At 37.6% G+C, this 14,754-nt stretch overlaps 3 protein-coding genes across 3 annotated transcripts in view; 2 read left to right on the top strand and 1 right to left on the bottom strand.

Annotated features, from left to right (window-relative positions):
- Positions 1-573: 573 nt before the first annotated feature.
- Positions 574-1,919, top strand: LOC143921113 (nitric oxide synthase-interacting protein homolog). The gene is made up of 4 exons (XM_077444240.1): positions 574-690; positions 843-967; positions 1,037-1,542; positions 1,610-1,919. Exons 2-4 carry the CDS (start codon positions 845-847, stop codon positions 1,854-1,856), a joined length of 876 nt encoding a protein of 291 aa, XP_077300366.1. The 5' UTR covers positions 574-690; positions 843-844; the 3' UTR covers positions 1,857-1,919.
- Positions 1,920-2,187: 268 nt separating this feature from the next.
- nompB (intraflagellar transport protein 88-like protein nompB) lies at positions 2,188-8,559 on the top strand. The gene is made up of 19 exons (XM_077444941.1): positions 2,188-2,367; positions 2,450-2,646; positions 2,712-2,838; positions 2,908-3,012; positions 3,080-3,339; positions 3,413-3,522; positions 3,610-3,731; positions 3,804-3,943; positions 4,011-4,209; positions 6,533-6,725; positions 6,801-6,948; positions 7,123-7,234; positions 7,311-7,436; positions 7,503-7,611; positions 7,680-7,793; positions 7,871-7,942; positions 8,036-8,109; positions 8,233-8,283; positions 8,372-8,559. The coding sequence occupies exons 1-19, from the start codon at positions 2,188-2,190 to the stop codon at positions 8,432-8,434; spliced, it is 2,502 nt and encodes an 833-aa protein (XP_077301067.1). The 3' UTR covers positions 8,435-8,559.
- Positions 8,560-9,730: 1,171 nt separating this feature from the next.
- The window catches only part of LOC143921589 (1-phosphatidylinositol 4,5-bisphosphate phosphodiesterase epsilon-1-like), a 67,236-nt gene continuing 62,212 nt past the window's right edge, over positions 9,731-14,754 (bottom strand). Inside the window, exons 29-42 of the mRNA XM_077444940.1 lie at positions 14,513-14,697; positions 14,311-14,442; positions 14,082-14,233; positions 13,804-13,995; positions 13,502-13,733; positions 13,304-13,428; positions 13,060-13,231; positions 12,593-12,987; positions 12,422-12,512; positions 12,209-12,338; positions 12,058-12,127; positions 11,905-11,983; positions 11,696-11,852; positions 9,731-11,541 (exon numbers count right to left, since the gene is read on the bottom strand). Coding sequence (XP_077301066.1) covers positions 9,731-11,541; positions 11,696-11,852; positions 11,905-11,983; positions 12,058-12,127; positions 12,209-12,338; positions 12,422-12,512; positions 12,593-12,987; positions 13,060-13,231; positions 13,304-13,428; positions 13,502-13,733; positions 13,804-13,995; positions 14,082-14,233; positions 14,311-14,442; positions 14,513-14,697 — 3,923 coding nt within the window. The remainder of the gene's footprint in view (positions 11,542-11,695; positions 11,853-11,904; positions 11,984-12,057; positions 12,128-12,208; positions 12,339-12,421; positions 12,513-12,592; positions 12,988-13,059; positions 13,232-13,303; positions 13,429-13,501; positions 13,734-13,803; positions 13,996-14,081; positions 14,234-14,310; positions 14,443-14,512; positions 14,698-14,754) is intronic.

Here is a 14,754-nt window from a genome sequence, read left to right as displayed (position 1 = left end):
CACCCATGCCCCTTTCTGACTATAATAATCGACGGGAAGAATTTTCATTTCAGTTCCATTAAAAGATCGAGTTTTCTTATCTTTCTCAATCATCGAAAGTTTAATTTCATGAATTCCTGATGCGTTTCCGCAATACATGACAATAATCCTTTCTTTGGACGATTTATGTCCAGGAGTGGACTTTTCTCTCATTGAAACCAGCGTTTTTGTCAGTAAACACTTCCAGTACAGGCTTGTTTCATTTGCATTATAGATTTGATAAAAGTCCATCATACTAACGAGAACTTGAGTGCCAAATATTGTGTATTCGCGATTTTCATGGCAAAAATTGTCTTTGTGACCACCGCAATGTGACGAATAATCCTATTACACAGGAAAATATTGTTGTCATGAAAATCGCGAATACAGAATATCTGTCACTCGAGTTATCGTCAGTATGAAAATTCACTTGGGTAGAACTCAATGGATAGAAATTTCGGGTGCCAGATGTTAGGTTTTAGTGACGTGTGCGAGATAGCTTTCTACGGAATAATCTGCGAAACATTTCTAAGGATACAATTATTTTTTAGGCATGGTCGTGTTTGAGTAATTTACGTTTCATGTGTAGTACATACGCATTTGACACTGACAGCTGTTTGAGCCTCGTCTTGTTTGCATCTGTGTTTTCCGTTCTTAACAAGATCATCTAAAGTATGTTTCCATAAATATCGAAGATTTGTACTACATTTCATATGTTATATCGTCTCTTGCTAAATTATTTGCATGCAATATAAATGAAAGACGATTAATGGTAATTGAATAGTAATAATTCTTGTTGAATTTATGAACTTCGCTCATTATAGATATGACACGTCACGCTCGAAACTGTACAGCAGGTGCCGTATACACTTACCATGAAAAAAAGAAGGATGCTGCTGCTTCAGGTTACGGAACGTACAGTCAACGTGTTGGAAAGGACTCTGTTAAGGTAAAAAACACCCCAGTAATTTAAAACTTAAATCGTGTATTTAAATTAAACGATGCTTTCCAATTGAAGGGATTCGATTGCTGCAATTTGACATTACAACCCTGCCGGAATCCAGTAATAACCAAAGAAGGATATTTGTTTGATAAAGAAGCGATTCTGCAATACATCATATCGAAGAAGAATGAATACAGCCGACAGTTGAAAGAGTATGAACGTCAAAAGAGGAAAGGCGAGGATGAGATTGCCGAATTGGAGGCAGCTGTCAAAAAGTCACAACTCAAGAAATTTTTCGACGGGGAAAAGAATATTGCTAGCACTTCTGTCAAATCGAATGGTGGCGAGGCATCTCAAAAATCGGTCTCAAATATGGCTGCGGGTAAAAACAAGGAATTACCAAGCTTCTGGGTGCCGTCCCAACTTCCAGATGCCAAATTGACTAAAATGAACAAACCGGAATCAAAAGTGCTTTGTCCTATTACCGGAAAAACTTTGAAAATGAAAGATTTGATTGAAGTTAAATGGACTCTTGTGAACGATCCAGATGATAAGAAATCATTAATAGCCAAAGAAAACAGGTACGTTTAATCTTTCGAGTACTTATTTTACGTTGATCTCTTGTGTATTTACTTCGTGTGTTTACAGGTATATGTGTCCAGTCACTCATGATATTTTGAGTAATTCAGTGGCGTGCGTTGTATTAAAGTCGACGGGAGATGTTATTACGAGTGAATGTTGCGAAAAACTCATAAAGAAAGATTGGAAACATCCTTTGACTGGCGAGCAATTGACGGAAGATGATCTCATTCCTCTGAACCGTGGAGGCACTGGATTTGCAGCGACAAATGAAGGACTCGAAGGTCGCACTAGCAGACCTGTTATTCAAGCATAAATTAAATATGCATCATATAATGTCAAGTTTTACTAAATAAAAATAAATATTTATAAGCCTTATATTTTTGTTTTTAATACACAAACTACATACATTAAAAAATATTAATATTATGATAGGATTATACTTAATCTTGGACAGCTTTATTGAATCTTGCTATTTCATGACAGTAGCTCTGAAACCATAGTAACCTTTTTAGTACACAATAGGTTTTGACATTGAATGTGTCAAGTTTAACAATCGGCTTAGTAATTTTAATACAATATAAGAGAATAAGAGTAGTTATATAATATTTTGAGGAATAAATATATTCTTTATTGATATAAACAAAATGGTTTATATAGCGAAAGCAACAGGATCTAAAATAAACGACGATGACGACATTTATGCTGGATTTGATGATATTCCAGCTGCTTTGGATTCAAGAATGCTGGAACAGGATGAAGTATTACAAGAGACGTTGCGTACTACGGCAATCGGAAAGAGAGGAGCAAGTAGAATGGGAACAGGGGTAAAATCTCGAATCCAACAATTCGATGCAAGCATATGATTTATTTAAAGAGTGTCAATGAAATAATGTATTTAAATTTAAGGCATTTCGGCAGACTGGTGGAGTAGTTCGTTTAGCAACGGGTATGTTGGGAACAGGCCGTGCTGTAACTGGTCGATTAGGTACTGGGGCTCCTGGAAATGCTCCTAGACCCATGACTGCAGTCAGAGCTGCCGGATTTAGTTCCTCACCTCAGGGCAAAATTGCAGCACCACCGTTACAGCAGCCAAAAGAGGACTCGTGAGTAATGTTTAATTTAAATTGAGTCTTATGTATGTCCAATTATACACTATGTATGTTTTTAGCATTGATGAGAATGTGAGGCAAATGGAAAATAAAATAATGATATTGGTGGAGGAATCGAGTGCTCTTAGAATTCCGGCAGATCCTGATGCTACTGCCAGTTCCACTTCTAAATACGACCCGGCGAAAGTATATCCAAACTAGCTTTGTATTATATTTCGATTTATACGGATTTAAATATCTATTTTCGTATTTCAGTCTTTATCTAAAGCTCAGGAAGCGTCGAACCTTGAAAGGCAATTGATACGGTTACAAGATCAAGCGGGAATAAGCGACTCTCACAATTTAGATATAACATTTTCTGTAAGCATGCTTTTTTATCTGTTTGATTAATGCTACAAAGTCATTTTATTTACATCGGTATTTTCAGGTTGTGCTAAATTTGTCCTGTGCGTATGAGAAAGCAGGACTCGGAGGAGAGGCTTTGCAAGCTTTGGCTGCTTTGACTCGAGGAAGTGGCGCTGGAGGCAGTGGAGCTGCTGGTGGAGCTGGATTATTGCCAGGACGTGCTGCTGCTTGTCCACGATTGAACGCAGCAAATATTCATTTTGCTCACGGTGAACATCGGAGAGCTCTCAAGCTCTTCAGAATGGCATTAGATAGAACTCCATCGACGGAAAAAGATTTGAAGTAATATTAATGTTACTAACTTTGATACATTTAGCCATGCGGATATTTTATTTTCATTTTATGATTTCTATAGGTTGAAAATAATGCACAACATTGGATTGTTGCTAGTGAGGATGGGTAAATTTAGAGATGCGGTAACTAATTTTCAGCATATGATGCATGAAGGACCTGATTTTAAAACTGGTATGGTTTTGTGTATATGTTGTTAGTATGGTGGGATTAGAATCATATAATTAATCGTATTATGTAAGCACGTATTTCATTTTTAAGGCTTACATTTGGTATTGTGTCAAGTTGCTCTTTCTGATATGGAGGGTGCAAAGGCAGCTTTTCAATCGCTGATAGAAGTAGAAATGGATGAAGAGTTTGAAGAAAAGTTTGCCACACCTGAAGTAAGTATAAAGGAGCAATTATTTTTATTCCATATGTGATCTTGTCATTCGATGGTTTTTTTTTCGTACTAGGAAGGTGATACTGATGCAATGGTATTCGCCGATGTAATTCGTGCTGATAGATTGAGCATGTGGGTTCAGAGAGAACGTGCTAATGCTGCCCGATGCGTTTTAAGAGCAGCACACGCTATATCAATCAATGATCCAAATGGGTATGTTTAAGTATGATAATACTAATTTAATTAACGCATAAACATTGATATCCGCTTTGAATAACAGTGTAGAATGGTGTGCGGAAGCATTGAGAGGGTCTCCTTGTGCTTTGCTAGCTGGTACTTTGGAAGCTGCTGGAGCTCGTGCTGCTTTGCGTGCTGGTCGTGCTGCAGCAGCACGTGCAGCTCTTCGTCGTTTGGCAGCTCGACCGGATCGTGCTTTGCGAGCGATCGCACATTCCAATCTTGCTTTCATCGCACTGGTGGTTAGTATTGAAAGTTTTCTAACCATAGATATAGAATATACATAGATATACCTTTACACACTAATTTCGTTGGAGATCTTGTCGCCAGTAACTGAGGGGTGCGGGGGGTTTAACTAGCGGGGAAGTGGTAAAAAAAAAGGTCGACGCAGCGGTCGGCAGTGGTCAGCAACCAGTTTATGTACATGCACTGAAGTTTTATTTTATTTATAACTTTATTTTATTGGACACTCCGCGTGACAGTAAATCAAACTAATAAAGCCATATCAAGAAAAAAATATTTAGCTATACATACTATATTAAACTACAAATGTATGTTACTATAATAAAACTATGGAGGATGAACGAATGAGACGACTGGCATGTTAATGCACGTGTTTATTATATGACAGCTGAAGACAGAGTGAGTAGCGGCTCTCCGAACCCAGCCGGGTTGGTCCCCACTCGCAGGAAGGCAACCAAACTCGACCATGTCATATAAGCGAGCCGCCACATCACTCCCCCCCAGCATCAGCGATACCAAAATTACAAAGAAACAAATTTTACAAAAGAAAAAAATTATTGTTACACAAAGAGAAAAAATTATTACGTGGGAGAAAAAAAATTGTTGACGTGGGTCATCCGCTGTGTACATAGGTGTACCGCCCTGAATGGTCGGTAGATTCGAGGGCGGTGACGTCGCGAGCAGGACGGTGGCTGGTCCGATGGTCGCGCCGATGCGATGCGATGCTGCGGCGGCGCCGCTCTTCCGAGGCTGATGTTGGTTGGTGGGGCGGCGGGGGCGGCAGGGGCATCGATGTGGTTGATGATACTCCGAGCTGGACTGTGAGTCGTTGTGGCTCGTGGAGGTGTTGTAGCGCTACCGCCCGTCTCGGCGTGACGACGCTCGTGGGGACGGACGGGGCCTTGATGATGATGATGATGATGATGCTGAGGTGGTGTATGTCTTGTGGTGCTGGATGACCGTTCTATGTGTAGTGGATCGCGCATGACTCCACATCCAGCTGTCAAGATCGTCGTCTCATTCGCTCCCCCATTTTTTTAAGCACCTGTCATCGACGTTGTGGCTGGACGTCGGTAGGTAGGTAGGTAGGTAGGTAGCCGTGTCTGCTCGTTTATTGTCACCCGCGGGCCGCGGCGTGCTGTGTTGATGGCGATGGGGGCGCGGCGAGGCAGGGATGAGCGGCATGTTGAAATTGATCGAGGCTGCGTGACTCGATGTCGGGGGTCACCAGTATGGAGGATGAACGAATGAGACGACTGGCATGTTAATGCACGTGTTTATTATATGACAGCTGAAGACAGAGTGAGTAGCGGCTCTCCGAACCCAGCCGGGTTGGTCCCCACTCGCAGGAAGGCAACCAAACTCGACCATGTCATATAAGCGAGCCGCCACAAAATCATCATTAACTATTACAATATTTAAATACTAGTAACTTCCACAACGATCATTTTTAAAGCTGACACTTTAATATTTAGTTCATTGTTTGTAGTTTTAAACTTAATGTATATGTATTTAACGTAATGTATTTAAACGTAATGCATTTAGAGGGGTCTACCTCACGGGCCGGAATGTGAAATTACCGAAAACGCAAATATCGGAAGGCAAAGATCGAAAATCGAAAGATCTTAAGTCGAAAGATCAAAAAAAAAATGGTGCATGGTAAACGGTACATACTCACTTAATTTGCGCGAGCAGGATACAACAGGAACAAGAGGAACAGGCTTTTCCTCCCGTATAAATGTGCGCGCGCAGAATACGGGAGGAAAAGCCTATTCCTATTGTTCCTGTTGTATCCTGTTCGCGCAAATTAAGTGAGTATGTACGTGAGTACAAATTAAGTGAGATTTCGATCTTTGCCTTCCGATATTTGCATTTTCGGTAATTTCACATTCCGGCCCGTCACGGAGACCGCATTTAGAGACATCTGTGGCAGAGGTTATCGACGGCTGTTCTATCACTGCATACAAAACTACATACATCGCGCCGATATTTCATTATATGTTAAAATACTACTATAATTGAAGACATTATATATTAATTCTTACATATGATATGTGATGCCATCCGCCTTTTTATGTTTTCTTGAGTAATTGTAACACAATTTCACTGAACACGTCGGCATTTTCGAAAAATGTCAATCAACCTTCCTACTTGGAAGTTAACTAGCTACTGAGAGTTGGACCATGCACTTCTTTGTTTGTGCATGGTCCAACAGGGTGATCGGCTTAGAGCGTAAGGGCGTATCTATGGTATTCTATATCTATGGTTCTAACAAATGTTTCAAGCTTTGGGGTTCAATTTTGAAGTTAATTTAATTTATAGGAGGGTGATATGACTTCGGCCGGAGAGTTGTCAGAGTTGGCGTGTTCTGGAGGAGCTGGTGGGCCTGATGCTGCTGCTTTGGTAACCCGTGCTTTGTGTGAAGGTCGCGGTCAACGTTGGCGTGGAGCACGATCTTTGCTGCGGGAAGCTACTGCTATTGCTCCGTCGGCTCGGGATCCTGTTTATAATCTTGGTATCCATATATATTTAATATCTTGTTGGTTTTTTAAATCAGGGATAGCGGTGTGCTTATTCTTTTTTATTGTAGGTTTAGCTTGTGAAAAGTTGGGTGAGCGTGCTGAAGCTGCTTCGTGCTACGAGCGTGCTTTGCGTGCTGTTCCATCTGATGCATGTGCGCGGGTACGTCTAGCTGCGTGTGCACGAGCTGCTGGACAGATGGATTCTGCTGCTCATTGGTTTCTATTTTTCATTATTCTTTTCGGTTTGTATAAGGATTTTCATCATAATTCAAGTTATGTTTCTAAACATCTAGAAAGTAGGCTCAAATTTTTTGTTATTTGGATCATTTGTATTCCCATTGGGATATGTTTGAAAGGGGTAATAATTGTCTATATATATAAATATTAAAGGTACCATCAAGTATTAGCAGAAATGCCGAGCGATCCTAGCATCCTGATTGAAATGGCTCGCATGTACGAGGAGTCCGGAGATATCACAATGGCTCAACAGTGCTATTTGGACGTGCGTCACTCTATTCCCAATTTTGAAAAAATGGTATTTGTATCCAAAGGTATTGATCGAATTAACATTTTTACAGGCTGATGCTGTGTTTCCTGGAAGTCCAGAAATATTAGGTTGGTTGGGTTCGCATGCTCGCTCGTCTGGTGATCCGAGCGGAGCTATTCAGTACTATAGAAGAGCTGCTATGCTCTCTCCTGGACACGTAAATATCCTTCAATGAATTTATTTGATCTATTTGAGTTATTTTATTTGTCGATTTGTGTCACAGGTGGAATGGGGATTGGAAGAAGGCGCTTGTCTGAGAGCGGCTGGTCGGTATCAAGAAGCACTCACCTCTTATAAGAAGCTGAGAGAGAGGTTTCCCGACAATTTAGAATGTAATTGACGTGTATATTGGTTTGTTTCTATCGATAGAGAAGTGTCTGATGGTATTGAAAAATTGTAGGTTTGAAGTTGATAGTGAAATTATGTGGAGATCAAGGCTTACGAGAAACGGAAAAATGGGCAGCTGAGTTACAGAGAGTTCAGCGACAGCACAATGTTTCAAATCATAGTTCAGGTTGTTGTTTAGCTATTGTGTTTGGTTTTTTTTATTTATATTTAGATGATATTTTTAAATAATGCATTGTAATGCAGGGTCACCTATGACTATCGGTAGTGGTGGATCTTCGAGGGGTAGTTTCTCTCCTCCGGGAACTGCTGCTAGTGGTATGTTCCATATGATTTATGATATATATATATACATATGTATATGTATATAAATTTGTATATGTTACTTTTTAATATAATATATATTTTTAGTTAACAAATTGAGTCAACCATTGAATCGTGTGTCAAATCAATGGCAAGGTTTTTCCAGCTCTAACGCTGCATATGTAAGAACTTATTAATATTTATTCCATGAGATTTAATTTTTGTATGATTATATTTAGATATATGTATGTACTTCGTTCATGTATTTTTGTTGTATATTTGTTTATTTGTTAATTGTAAATTAGGCTTCACCTCCACCACAGTCTGCGGCTTCTAATCATTCTTTGAAAAGGATGGTAAGTAGAGTTTTCAGTTTTATTGTGAAATGTTATATCATATAGGTACATACATATATTATAATAGTGAATATGTTTTTACATTTAGAGCACAAGTTCAGCAAAGAAAGTTAACGAAGAAGAAGATGAATTGCCGCTACCACCAGATTGAATACAATTTCGATGTATTTAAGTATGTTATATGTATTTGTGTAGCAATAAAAGAGTTTTTGAATAATAATAAATATTTATTTATCAACACAATAAAATAAATTTTGTTTAAATATACTAGTTATATAAAACATGTTTCTGATTTTTCTTTCATGTCCCGTCAACATCCTTGGTCCCACTATACATAAAATTTATAATACATATTTTATAGACAATGTTGATCACTTTGAAAATCGAAAATTAATTAACTTAACTATTTCGTAGTTGTTTTATAAATATGTATGTATATATGTAGGTATGTTTTTTTTTGTTTATCTACTTAATAATCACAGTGAATAATATAATATAATTTCATAGGGAAGGAAAACGCGACGGCAAATCCTCATTCATTAGTAAAATTGCACAGTCAGTACAAATAACGATAATAATAATGATACAATGAGCGTGATAACATATGTATGTATGTAATACTATGTGTGTTTCAGTCAACGTAATTATTGTAATGGTCGATGGATGGGTACATGCAATGAATGAGGATTTGGCATAAACATTGGCATACAGTCAAACCCGGCTGTAACTACATATGTACATGTGTATGTGTTAAGATAAAAATAAACTGTATGTAAATATACATATGTATGTAGAGTAGAATGATTTTTGTTAGAAAGAAGTTTGACTGTGTTATAATTTAAATAATTATATAATAACTTATTTTCAATTAAAATAATTGAATAATGAAATTGTTCTATACAATTTTTATCAACTATGAAATATATATGTACGTTTGATAACTTTTGATATGAAATAACTAGATTTTGTACAGATTATGTTATATTTGAGATTTTTTTATAAATATATGATTTTGGATATACATATAATATAATAATTATGAGGAAGTTCTTGAAAATTGTTTAAAATCTTGATTTTTATATTATAGAATACAATTTCTTTTAATTAGCATGCAAATTCAAAGCATATGTATGTATGTATTTAATTTGAACACTTGAAAGACACTTAATGTTCAATCAATCGTATGGTTTTTATATGTATGTATGTATGTATGTATATTTAAGAAAATTTGAGCAAATATATAAAATAAATCTTGAAATCTATATAAATAGCAATATTTCAGATATCTATGTATTTAAAAATTATAATTATAATATAAATATCTATTTCGATTTAGATTATGCGAGTGCAACGTACGCACCTTAATACTTGTGTTGTAACATTCATTGGGTACAACACAGGCATACATATGTATGTGCGCTGAGCTAATTAATGGAAGATATCGATTCTACGGAGAGTCTCCATCGTCTACTTCAAAACTTTCTTTAATCATCTCCAACTCTACTTTGTAGAAGTAATTGTGAACGTTTTCTACTTGAACAACTGTGTGCACATTCTCGTTAGGCGAGTCAAAGTCGTATTGGGATGGGTCGTAGTCAAAGCTGGTCTCCAAAGCTACGGACACCTTTTCAATCTTGGGTACTGATTTGGCTTGCTCGGAATCATCACATGGTTTAATCGAACGTTCATCGACTTTTGCCTCGTGTGTGGTGCTCTTTTCGCAAAGATCCACGCTTGCTCCTGCAATTTTGATCAAATCTCTGTTGACTTCTTTGAATATTACTTCGGCACACTTACGCAACTCGGCAAGTTGATCTGGTCTGATCCAAGATCCAGACTCGCCATCTTCGCCAGGCGATAGTCTCGAATTAAGCGAACTGGTGCCAGCAGAGTCTGGTATGTCGCAACTGGTACCCATATCTTTGAATATTCGCGTCAGCCTTGCACATTCTATACCTCTAGCAGTTTCCTTTTCAGGGCTCAAATCGAAGTCTTCTGGTTTGGCCATGGCTATTCTTGATTCCACTAGCATATTGTTCTTGGAGTCGCTGTCTTCTTTGCGCCTGCTGTTTTTTCTCGACATGCTTTCGTTGGCGCTGTCGAAGTTATCCATGCATTTTAGAATGAAATCGACGAGGTTTTCCTTGCTCTTGAGCAATTCCGGACTCTCATCTATAAAACCAATCTCGGACGAGTCTTGTGAGAAGTTCTTCAAAATTGAACAAACTCTATTTTCACTACTGAGAACTAAATCTACGATCGATCCCCCGTTGTCGCTATCGGTTGGTTGATCTTTAGTTTTACTTGTCGAGCTGGCTATGCTCTCTTCCAAACTGAGGCATTTGTTTTTAGACATTTTACTGGTGCTTCCATCAGATTTCTTTCTTTCTCCTCCACTACTGAACATGTATTCTAAAAGTGACATTTTATCTTCACCATCAGCGGATTTCTTTCTGAAGGATTTCCTTTGAATTTTTACGTTTGGACTTTTCATCGCTTCCATCTTGTTTTGCAGTTCAATCTTAGGACTACATTCTGGATTTGATAAAAATTCAATGTACGTTTCCATATTATCGTCACTTGTCATGGGTAGTTCACTTTCTTCCTCTTTAATTGACATATCCATCGTTTCCTCTCTGCTGTCCATTTCTGAAGGACTTTTTTCGGACCAAAAACAACTACTTTTTCTACGCACCCTCGATAGTACGTCTGATTTTGGAGCTTTAGCTATATCAAGTAGAAAGTCAAACATGTTTAACAATTTATTTTCAAATATTTTACTATTTTCATGTTTCAAATCTTCATTTTGTTCTTGATTTTGTTCAATATCTGGAACAACATCGCTATTTTCTGTGTTGATCAAATTGCTGTTATCCTCAGTCTTCACATATTTTAAATTTACAGTTTCGTGAAGAATTTTAAGAAAGTCCTTGGCGAATTTACTAGCACTTTTATTGGAATTTAAGCTATACTCGCCGACATTTTCATTATTGACATTTTCACTGCAATCTTCGAGATCTATTAGAATTTCATCATATCTATCAGTTGTTTTCGATTCGTCGACGTTCACAACTTCAGCAGCCGTTTCATTTTCTTCTTTTGGATTTGTACCACTCCTCAAAAACTCCCACAAGGAGTCTATCATTTCGGTGGATGGAATCTTTTTAGATTCATTACCATCGTCCCTATCTGACCGTTGAGTACCATCTCTGAAGCGGGCCTCCCAAGTCCAAAGACCGGAATTCAAGCCCTGGTAACCTAAATATATAATTTCAAAATTAAAAATAAAAAAAAAATATAATAATAAAGTGATACGTTTTAGAATTAAAAAAAAATAAATTACTCTCGGCCAGGAAATGCCAAACTCATGATTTCCACTGTCGTAATTTTCTAATGGACGCTCTCCTTAAACGTGTGACAGCCGCTACAAGAAGATCTTCAGCAGCTCTTGGTCCAGAGGGTCCAGCACCACCAATTCCTGAAGGTCTACGGCTACGCTCCGGTTCTGATAGAAACGATGGAGTCATATAATCTTCGTCTCCACTGAAGTATTCGCCTTCTGAATGAACCTAAAGTTATATTTTAATCATAAGTAAAAGTTATTGTACACAAATGTATTACTTCAATTTCAAAAGTGGGAATTACTTCTCTTTTTCCTCCAAATTTTCCAAACATGCTCCCCATTGCAGACACACGTCTCCTGAAAATAAATATTGTATCAAAAATGATAATGAATTATTGCAACAAAAAAGACAAGAGAAAAAAGTTTCATACTTGGCCGATGAAGTAGGATCACTGTGAGCTGCATGGATGGGTTTTTTGTTTGAATTCGATGTAGTACCACCTGAAGTATAATTTTTGGCATTTATTTCAAAAAAGAAATGAAAATAAATATATTTAGTTGGAATGTGAAAATTATACTGACTGGAAAGAACACCTTTTGTAAGACTGAAACCCCTCCCAATCTTAGCAATAGCTAAGCGATGCTTAGCAACTCCCTGTGTACAATTAGATTTTTCTTTTATGACAAATCTTCCAATTGTTTTCCAGTTGGCCTTAAAATAAATCAATAACATCAAGCAATTTCTCAAGTACTCATTTCATCAATCAGCATACTCGAAAAAAATCTGTATCTTACTTGAACAGTATAGAGCTCTTCATCATCTGCTATAGTCCTTCGAGTTCCAGCACCTCTCGTACCCCAATCTAAATGCTCTTCTAATACAAACCTATAAAATAAATTAAAGCCTATTATTTTAGTATTAATACTCGTATTAATTTAAATATAGTTTTTAAGCAAATCGCTTACTTATCTGGATCAGCAGAGCTTCTTCCTTTCGACAAAGCTTGCTTCAGAACCTGACCGGCTGTAGCTTGTGCTGGTACTTTCAAAATTGCATAAGGAATATCTGGAGACACGTCATGAACGCAAACCAAAAATCCACTACCGTGGTCTTCCATCTGCTCTTCACCTGTCAAATGATTCTGCTCTTGCTCATCCTTAGCAGGACCTTTGCTTACAGTCGTCAACCAAGCTCTACTAGTTGGATCATCACCCAGTCTTTTCAACATGAGTTTATTGGCACTTAAAGGTTTTTCATTAGGGGCCAAAACTCGAGGCCCTCCAGAAGCACCAGCATCCACAAGAACTGCGTGGCCGCAAGTTGACACCATCCCCGATAGTCTCATACACCTGGCAACCACCTAAAAGTTCGTTTTAAATTTAATATCAAAATAGCCAATTGTAATTAAAATAAAAATAATTTAAATATATACCTCATCTACTGTCGTATCTTCAGTGACTTTCAATATCGTATACGGCTCTGTATGCGTAACTCCATGAACTGTTAAGAAATGAGCTGGTCTCCTATTCGAGCCCAGACCTTCTTGTTCTGCACGAGAGAAGATGAAAAGTGAAGCCATGCTCAATGGTTTGTTTGTTGCTGATCTGTATTATATATTGTTGAATGATTATTTGAACCATATCATACAAACAGTTAGTTGAAATTAATATAAGTACCTCAAACGAACATGTCTATAACCAGGTCGTAAACATTTTAAAGGAATCACACGTTGTGATAAGATCATGTTGGTATCAGTATCATACACTGAAAATCTCAAAAATGCCAAATCTAAGAATTGGATCTAAAAAGAAGGATGAAAATGTACCAAATGTTATATTAAAAAATGCATATAGATAATTAACATTATTGCTTACTCTGAAACTAAATGTCTCATTCCATATGGGATTCAGAGAATTCTTTTTAATGATTATAGTTTTCCTCTTGCAACAATCCACAGGCACTCCACTAACTTCTATCTCTACAAGTGGATCGTGAACTGGACCACCACCGAAGCCATCGTGTCCAGCTACATACTGACCAGAAACAATACTAAGAGTTAGCCTCCAACTATGAATTCCTTCAAATTCCTTCTCCAACGGATTGAATCTATAAAACCAGGAATATTTTAAACACCATATAAACAATTCAAAACAATCAAGCTCAAAAAAATCAGTACCTTCTGTACATTATATGGTTAGGATCCCACATAATGCTGGGCTTCCTCACGTATCCCAGACAACCGTTCTGCTCGAACATGGCAGCGTTCAAAGCCATCGCTGCATCCTCAGTTTGATAGTTCAAAGCGGCCATTTGGATACCGCAAGACCAAAACAAAACTGGATCGAGATTTGAAGAATCTATTCTCAAACTGAAAACAAAAATCAATCGATGTCCTAGAGTACGAGCTCCAGATTGAATTTGAGTAAGAGCTACATATATTATATGAATAAATACCCAGCTGGATAAGTGCGCATGAGTTGCATTTGGGTGTGAGCTAAAACTGCCAGAGGATGTTTGCGACACACTTTTTTAGCTAGTGGTTCTCCAAGTGTGCAGCATTGGTAGCACGGATGTCTTATGTTACGCACACCACATCTGCGACCAATCTAAACAATGCATAAATACGTTGAGCACCTTATAATTTACTATCATTTTGTGTTTTATAAAAATCCGATCAAAATACCTGAAGTGTGTTGCTGTCTGTGCTTTCAGCAGAGTCGAAACTAGTGGCTGGATGGTGAAGATTGGGTTTGATCAAAGAATGCCCTGAAGGTAAAGGGCCTAAACTAGGATTGAGTCCTCGAAATTTTATAGCCTATAAACACCTCATTGTTAAACTCGCACGTACATAAAGTATACTTTATACATACTTTAAACGCATTTACCTGAACATAAGTGACGATATCACTCAATTCCCTAGCAATTTGGTTACTTCTTTTCCTCTGTGCTAATGTCGTTGTAACTGCTTGTTTCGACCCTGAAGCATCCCCATCAGATTCTGTCTTACGAAACTCTGGATATTTTTCAGTTCTATCTTCCATGCTTTTCAAAATATTGTGGAGTTCTTTTTCTAAAGTTTAAAGCAATCGAATCAAAACGAAAAGTTGTATCAATATAAACTTTAATT

Source organism: Arctopsyche grandis, chromosome 13 (assembly GCF_051622035.1).
Source record: "Arctopsyche grandis isolate Sample6627 chromosome 13, ASM5162203v2, whole genome shotgun sequence".
NCBI lineage: Eukaryota > Metazoa > Arthropoda > Insecta > Trichoptera > Hydropsychidae > Arctopsyche > Arctopsyche grandis.
This window is presented reverse-complemented; position numbering and strand designations above follow the sequence as displayed.

What these genes read in the sequence shown, in the direction of transcription:
- nompB (XM_077444941.1), top strand. Translation starts at nt 2,188, where the DNA reads ATGGTTTATATAGCGAAAGCAACAGGATCTAAAATAAACGACGATGAC. An exon ending in ATTTAGATATAACATTTTCT is followed by an intron (nt 3,013 to 3,079) that starts GTAAGCATGCTT and finishes CGGTATTTTCAG; the next exon opens with GTTGTGCTAAATTTGTCCTG. An exon ending in CTCAACAGTGCTATTTGGAC is followed by an intron (nt 7,235 to 7,310) that starts GTGCGTCACTCT and finishes ACATTTTTACAG; the next exon opens with GCTGATGCTGTGTTTCCTGG.
- LOC143921113 (XM_077444240.1), top strand. Translation starts at nt 845, where the DNA reads ATGACACGTCACGCTCGAAACTGTACAGCAGGTGCCGTATACACTTAC. An exon ending in TTGGAAAGGACTCTGTTAAG is followed by an intron (nt 968 to 1,036) that starts GTAAAAAACACC and finishes TTCCAATTGAAG; the next exon opens with GGATTCGATTGCTGCAATTT. An exon ending in TTAATAGCCAAAGAAAACAG is followed by an intron (nt 1,543 to 1,609) that starts GTACGTTTAATC and finishes GTGTGTTTACAG; the next exon opens with GTATATGTGTCCAGTCACTC.